Raw genomic sequence first — 8,093 nt, 5'->3', positions numbered from 1 at the left:
GGGCAGTAGCATCAGGGTACTGGCCACATCAGAGGGAAGATGAGTGATCCGTGAAAACCTGCCCAGTTTGCTAAGGATTTGCTCCAGAGCTGTGGATGGTACACAGCATATCATGTTCTAACATATACTCAAAACCAGATTGGCCCTGGCCTCCTGGGAGCTAGAAGCCCAGTCCTTTCTGAGTAGAAATCTGCAGAGAAGCAGACCTGAGAGAAGACAGGGAAGAAGCTGCTCTCAACCCTTTTCCTCCCAGTCAGATCCCCAGGGATAACACAGGACACAGCATGCAGAGCAGGATGGACACAAGGCCCCTAGTTTTATTGTTTTCCATACAATGGAGCCAACATAGCCATTCCACCCTTCCCCTACCCCTTTGCATTGAATGTGCCTCAGTAAATGGATTCCTTTGGGTCACTGAGGCATAGTTCCCCATTTGCCCACAAGAGAGGCAGGAAGGAAAACCTATTGGGGACAGAGCAGGGAAACAGGAAGCTGAAAAGGGAGTCCCAAGCACTCTGCTCCAGATTACAGCTTGGGCGAGCCCTGGAGAAAGGTATAGTTGCTGCCCCAGAAACAGCGTCCTGTCAGCAGGAACCCTGGGAGGATAGAGATCCCTTCCTTTGGCTGCTGTCTGTCCTGCACCAGCACACACAAACCACTTTGCTCCTAACAGCAGTAGAAAGGGAAGTCCAAGCCCTGCTTCTGGGTCACACCTGAGAAGGCAGGGAACCCTCAGTATCTCCAGTGGAAGAGATGGCTCTGGGTTGGGAGAGCTGGGCTACTCTCCCTACTGCTAAGGTCATGAAACTGTTAGGGTGCCATCTCCCTGCCCCATCCCACTCCCCCATAAAATGAACTGCTACCTAGCTAGGGAAAGAGGCAAGCCAGGTGGAGTAGAATCACTGAGTCATGAGTTCAAATCCTGCATCTGGCGGCAATAGGGAATAGCCTTGAAAGAGCACCAGGAAGAATTCAGACCAGAGCAGACTCTTTCCCTAGACCAAGGGTCTTCCCCCAATAACTTGTTCAAGTATAAAGGAAGCAGCCTGAGGGCCACAAGCATTAAGACAAGCCCACCACCTCCTCAAGAGTGGCCTAAAATAGGAGGAGATTAGCACCATCCCCAGACTTCTCTCCTCACAGAACTCCTCTAATAAAGAGGAGTTGGATCTGAGGAAGTGTCAGAAGAGGTGGGGGGTCTCCACATGTCCCAAGTCATTTGTACTGGGTAGAGGACAGAGTTGTAAGCTTATCCTTCTTCCTGCCCTGTGCCAAAGGGGAAAAAAAAAGAGCTAAGACCCACAGAGGCCTCACAGAGGCCTGAGGAAAGAAATCCCCATTTCTATCCCACTCCAAAGCACCTAGGACCATTTTTCTCTTCTGGCCTGATTCTGGGCCTCATTTCCAAAGCTTAAGCTGGCAAAGATCACAGTCTAGGTCCAGATATTCTGCCCCATTCCTGAAAACCCCTGGGGCCTGGGACCTGTTGCTGAGAAGAGAGGGTAAGAGGGCAAAAGGGCTTTGGGTTAACACAGACCCTGGCCCCCTCACCCTGCTCAGTCCACCTTGCTCATTCCCAAGTCCCCAGCCAGGTCTCGGCTCTCTACAACAGAGAGTGCAATGAGCATCTGGGCAGCGTAATACGTGGCCATGATGATGGCTCGGGAGTAGGGGACGGGGAAGCAGAACTTGTTGATGGCAATGGTCAAGTCAGAGATGATGAAGAAAAGGGCTCCACTGCCTGCAGCCAGCTCTGTCCAGCGCCAGTGTGCCCCGACCAGTCGCAGGCCTGCCACGGCCCTCCAGCCCATGAAGCCAATGAGGGCCACGTAGACTCCCACTAGATAGATGTAAGGGCCCGACAGATGGGGGTAGAGGAGGGCATAGCAGAGTCCGGAGAGCACTGCCATCACTAGGCCTTTCCGCAGGGCCAGGGGCTGCATGCCAAAGGCTGAAGCATACAGTACGTGGGTCACTGCAAACATCAGCAGTCCTGTAGAGAAAGAAAGGGCCACTGAGGAGATGGACCATAGAGTAGGGACCAGAAGGGGTCACTCAAGGAGAGGAAGAGGATAAATGAGCCACTACATACCAGGGCACACAATGCACACACAAATAGATGCATGTTCGAGCATGAGTACATACTTGAATAGACCCACATATGACTCTAGAACAACTCTAGCCAGATCATCGGCTGATCCCCAGCCCTTAGATCAATCATCCCTTCACCAGGGACACCCCCCCCAGGAGGCTTTTCCATCTACTAACCATGCACGAAGTAGCCCTGGTCCTGCCAGATGAGGAAGGCATCACCCACTGAAGAGAAGACGAGCCCTGCGAAGATTCGGGTGGCGCTGGGGTTGGCGAGCAGGAAGCCAAATCCGTGGGCCAGCAGGAACAGCCAGAGGCAGAAGATAGGCAAGCATTTGATGAGAGCGCTGAACCAGGAGGGGTTGGAGGATGGCAGCCACAGCACAAAGTAGATGCAAGTGGCCTTGAAGAAAGGGACAAGTTTGGGCCCTTCGCTCTTGACCTGGAGATGGACCCAAGGACACCTGGTCAGTATCACAGAAAGAGATTAAGGGAAAGGGCAAAAGTGGCCTAGAATGGGGCATCATCTCTCTTGAGGTCACTCTTGGGGACTGCATGCTACTTTAAGGGAAGTCTCCCTGAACACCCTGAAAGGAAATGTTAAGACTGAGAGAAGGGACCTGACCCTATCACTACTCTGCCTAAGACTTAGACCACTTTGATGACCACAATTACAACCAATATTTATATAGTGCTTTACAAACATTATCTCATTTGATCCCCTCCACCATCCTATAAATTAAGTCTTCTTGGCACTACCTTCCTTTTACAGATGAGGAAACTAAGGCTTAACAAGGTTAAACGACTTGTCAATGTCAAAGACACAGTTCAAACTCATGACTTGAGTCTACTCCACCTGGCTGCTTCCTTACCTTGCCAAGTAACAGCAACTCCAGGCAGCTTATTTTATGGGCGTGGGAAGGGAAGAAAAACCCCATCAGTTCAAGTCTAGGCCTCAGGAAGCTTTGTCCCCGGTGCTGAGAACAAGCAAGAACTTACCTAACAGCAAGCAGGTCAGCCCTGAAGGCCTTAGGTCATTTTCCAGTGTCTCTTCTCCATTATCCACCAATGGCTCTCATTTACCCTCCCCCAATGCCCTTTCTTCCATTTTATTCCCCAGGAACCCTCCTTCCCCCCTTTCCCAAAGTGTCATTTAACTCACAGTGTTAGAGGAAGGGAAGATTGAGACATCAGCTGTTTGGAACAGAGCAGAGTCAGCAGGGAAACCACCCATATGCCATAGCCACCTCATGATCAGCAACAGCTAAGCCAGAGAGGGTTTTGGGGCCCTGGCAGCACTAGGTGAGTCCCAAGAATCCTTGTATTTATGTGCATATACACTGTCAGCTGGCTTTTTTCCCTCCTTGCCACCACACAGTCATGTGCCTACCTACAGTAGACTCTCATTCCCGGGCTCACACCCAGGAAAAGTTGCTCCTTCCCAAGGGTATCAAGGATGGATCAACCTGGCAGCACAAAATGTGGACAAAGAACCAGCCTGAATCCCTTTCACAAGGTGCTTCTGGGAATTCCTCTTTCAAGGGGAACTGAAGGGAACTGTGACCTCAGTGTAATGAAAGAATACCCTGCTTGGACACAGAGGAGAGCTCAGCAGTCTAAATCCTACATGTGATACTGACCAGCAGGATATAACTATGATATGGGCAAGCAACTCTGTGAGTCTAAATTTTTCCTGGTTAAAATGGGGCAATAACAAACAACTTCTATAGCATACCTGTCTTAAAGGATTGTAGTGAAGAGTAAATGAGATAATGTATGCAAAGTGATTTCTAAACCTTAAAGGCATAAATATCAGATTTTATCTAAAGCAACTATAGAAAATGCTTTCTAACTACTGGAGAGTAGGAGGAAGGTAGTGTCACATGGATCAGGATCCAAGAAGCAGGAATGAGATTGCATCTGAGGAGTCACTAGCAAAACCTAGATAAGGAAAGGCCTCTCTCACATCCTGGAAGCTCTAAAGATAAGGGTGTATATGCTGGAGGTCACTAAAAGTTAGAGACAAGGAACTGAGAGAGGGAAGTTAGAGCAGCTGAGCAGCCGACCAGCAGTGGGAGCACAGAGGAAGGAGAGGTTGTGGCTAAGGCCACACTTCTGGGAGAACCCCAAACCCTGGGGATACCACAGAGGAGAAGAGAGAATGAGAAGAAGTAGTTTTTGCCTTTAGAATGTGGCATACATAATGCTTTGCTAATAGTTGACACTTGAAACACCTGCTGATTTATGGAGAGGCTGGAGAGATCAGCTCTAGCTTATATGAACTGGGGAAGAGACTTCAGGGTTGGCAGCCGAGAGATAAAAGCCTGGCAGAGCTCATGCCCCTACTGCAGAGCTGCAGCTGTCTGCTCCTATGTCTCCCCAGATGCCCTGTGTAACTGCATGAACTGTTCCGGTATGGTGATACCCTTGGCTGGCAAAGCTGCCTGGCCTGCAGCCTCCTGGGTCACCTAATAATCCCAGGTTCATCTAATTCCAAACACCCACCCACCAATCAGAATATATAATCACAGTGCAAGGAAAAGGAGAGGCATGGATGAGACACTGCCACCACCCACTCCACCTTGCTTCTGAGAAAGAATATGAATATGGGAAGAAGTAACTGTCACCTACAAGGATTATCAACGGAGAGCTGGGGCTATCCCCACCAGAACTTCTATGTGTCTCAGGACAAGCCACTAAGGATAAATCCAACTGTCCTTCTCCAGGGTCAAAGGAGCTGTCCAACCCACAGCTCAGCTCAGACTTCCAAGGGATCCATGATTATGCTTTGTTTTTTTTTTTAAACAACAACCAACCACTCCCAGACCCTGGGAATTTTAAAGGTTTCCCTTGGCCACTTATTCCCCTTCCTATTTCCTGCAAAGGGAGAAAAAAAAAACCCGTAAGGCAGGAATTCTGCCTCCCTTGGAAGCTGATCGTGTCCAGGACACTACCATCTCTCCCCTGAAATGACTGGACACTGGGGGAAGGAAAAGGAAGAGAAAGAGCCGGGAATTGGGAACCCGAGTCCCAAAAAAGGGTACGTGAGCTTCGCCCAAAGAGATAGCTTCTCTGAGAGTACCTCGGGAGAACGAGGAGATAAATGAGAAATATTCCTCCTCCTCTTGTTAACAAAGACATTACCATTCCACAAACACACCTAGACAGAGCCTGTAGCATCCATACAACGCCCCGTTAGAGAACAAGCCCTCATGGTAGAAGTAGTCTTTCTCATTGCATCCATTCCACCTCCCGACAATCTCGGACAGACATCCCACTGTCTCGGTGTCACACAGACACACACTCATTCGCGTTTACTTTTTCCCACCCCAGCCCAGACCTGTCCCTGACAGGAAGCCCGACACTCAGCGATACTGGACGGCGCCGGCTGTCTAGGAGCTCGCCTCCCTTTCCCGCCCCCCTCTCCAGACCCCGACCTGAAGGAGCCAGAGAGAGAAAAATGCCAAAACACGAAATCAACAGTCACGCTCCTAAGTCACGTGCCGGCTTGTTTTCCTCCCGCTGACTTTTCCAGGGGGCGCCGGGGGGAGGTGTCGGCAAGGGGAGAACCGGGGCCCAACACAGCCCTCCTCTTGCCCTCCCCCGGCCCTAAACGCTGCGGCCACGGAGGAGGGTAATTAGAGGGGGAAGGCGGGGGCAGGTGGGCACCCCCGCCAAGGCGAGGCTACTCCTGACCTCACCAAGAGGGGTCCAGACCCGGGCCAGGTCTCCAAGGAAAGCCGGACACTCACCACGGTGACCGGGGACACCATGTTGGCAGCGGCTGCAGGCCCTGAGGGGGCAACGACCCCCAATGCTGGCTGCGGCTGCGCCCTGGCCTGGCCTCGACTCCGGCTCCGGCCCTGACCCCGACGTGACACGGAGCCAGGTAACAAGGGAACAACGTAAGCCTGAAGCAACGTGAGGGACAATACAGCCCGCGCCGCCGGGGCTCGGGGTTCTCTCATAGAGCCCCGTGACGTCACGTCGGCGGCAGCCAATGCTAGGACAGCAACCCCGCTAGGCGGGGCCTGGAGCCGGTCCGAACCCCGCCCCCTTGCCTTCTCTAGCTCCTGGAACCGCCTCTAAGACCTCCTTCCAGGACCTGGGGCGGAGGGACGGCGGGCTAAACTGCTGGCCGTCTGTCCTAAGGGTATATGCCAGGTCAAGTCGGGGCTAGAGGTGTGTACACCGTCACACCGCACTCAGCGTGCAGGTGAGCCTCACTAAGCGCAAAACCAACGGCAGGAAAGGGAACTCACATTCTGGACATACTACACGGCTAACAATCCAGGAGACCAGACCCCTCCAACGGCATCTGGGCAAAAAGGTCGTGAGTGCCAGGAACCTACGAGCCCCAAACAAGGTCTTCTTAGGGGGCCTAACCTGAGGCTGCAAACTGACACGCAAATTGCGGTGGAAACTATCGTGTTGAAGACAAGCTGCTAAAGTGCGAACCAATGAGAGACCTGTTAGTGATAATTAGAGCTAATATTTATGTAGTCCTTTAAGACTGGCCACATACTTTACGTACATAATTGCTTGTTTATGTTGAATTGGCTTTTTGTTTTTTGTTAAACGTTTCCCAATTAAATTTTTCTTTATTTATATTTATTTTTCATGTACCTTATTTAAATATTCATTTTTAAGAATTTTGAGTTCCAAATTCTCTCCCTCCCTCCAACCCTTCCCCTACTCAATGAAAAGGCTAGCAGCAATATCCTTGCATATATCACGGCATTTTATCCTCGAAATTAGCGTGCTTTTTTGCAAGTTCAGGTTTGCCCCTGCCCCCTGAGAACTCACCCCGAGGGAAGTCCCAGACTCACCTGTAACAATAGACCTTAAAGTGCTTGGTGACTCCAGTTTGGGTGGTATTAGTGGACAGTCAAATGTTAAGTACCCTTATATGTCTTAGCTTATCCCATTGTTTTAGAGTCCTCTCCCAGGTATCCCAGCCCTTGGCTTGACTCTTTCCTTTTGTATTCATTGTAGACTACTCCCTGATACCCCAGCTGCTGGCTACAGCCTCTTTCCCAACCCTGTTTTCAGTCTGTTGTGAGGGGCTTGAGGTGAACCCCTGGGGTTTGGGAAGGATACCTTTTGCAAGGATGCAAGACTCTGAAACTTAGCTTAAAAATAAAAAAGAGAAATTCATTAATTTAGAAGGTAATGTTGAATCTGGCCATGAGGACAGCATAGGTGGAAAACTGCCTCCTAGGGGGGACAGCATAGATGGAAAGCTGTCCTCCAGTTGAAATCAGGTCTAGGGTCTTTTTACCCTTTACAACAGTGAAGATGTGACTCTAGAGTGATATGCACTGAGGCACAGGGCAGGTCATCTGACAGGGGTCTGCCTGAAGCGTGGGGGGGGGGTGACCCTTCTAGTTTAGGGCACATGGCAAAAAGATGTCTTAGATACAACCAAAGGGTACCAAGGCATCACCTGAAGGTGTATCTATCCATCTCAAATCTAAAGGAAGATCCAAGGAGGATATTCCTCTCAGGGTCTTATAGAAGTTATCAGATGTTTTGGGTTAGGGGTCACCAGGATGTAAGGGAGCAAAGGAATTTCCCTGCTTACAGTTTGCCTTGAAACACTTCTATAATTTGGGGGTTACAATGCCCATGCCATGTTAATGTATGTTTGATTTACCAAGTTCCCAAAAGGTATAAAAGATACCCAGATTCTATTATTCTTTGGAGAATCATCTCAATGGTGATCCTCCCAGAGATAATGTCCCCAGACCCCAGGGTTCCAACTCTGTGTAGTATCTTGGAGCCTGGCTCAGTGATTACTGGACCTATCTCTTTCCTGATTAAAGACTTGGTTTTTGCTGACTATTTTAGTAGTTCTGTTTTATTTCCAAGTTAACACCTGTGAGGTAAGTACTACAAATCCCAGCCAAATGAATTTAAGAAAGTCACTTCTCCTTTCTAAGCCTCAGTTTCCCTAACTGTAATTATAATATTAATGGACATTTATGTAGTAGTTGTTTAGG

At 49.8% G+C, this 8,093-nt stretch overlaps 1 protein-coding gene across 1 annotated transcript; it reads right to left on the bottom strand.

Moving 5' to 3' along the window:
* Positions 1 to 285: 285 nt before the first annotated feature.
* Positions 286 to 6,167, bottom strand: TMEM86A (transmembrane protein 86A). Its single transcript, XM_001378229.4, has 3 exons — positions 5,844 to 6,167; positions 2,269 to 2,533; positions 286 to 1,993 (listed from the first exon to the last, which is right to left on the bottom strand). The coding sequence occupies exons 1-3, from the start codon at positions 6,057 to 6,059 to the stop codon at positions 1,557 to 1,559; spliced, it is 918 nt and encodes a 305-aa protein (XP_001378266.2). The 5' UTR covers positions 6,060 to 6,167; the 3' UTR covers positions 286 to 1,556.
* Positions 6,168 to 8,093: the final 1,926 nt, after the last annotated feature.

Source organism: Monodelphis domestica, chromosome 6 (assembly GCF_027887165.1).
Source record: "Monodelphis domestica isolate mMonDom1 chromosome 6, mMonDom1.pri, whole genome shotgun sequence".
Classification (NCBI taxonomy): domain Eukaryota; kingdom Metazoa; phylum Chordata; class Mammalia; order Didelphimorphia; family Didelphidae; genus Monodelphis; species Monodelphis domestica.
This window is presented reverse-complemented; position numbering and strand designations above follow the sequence as displayed.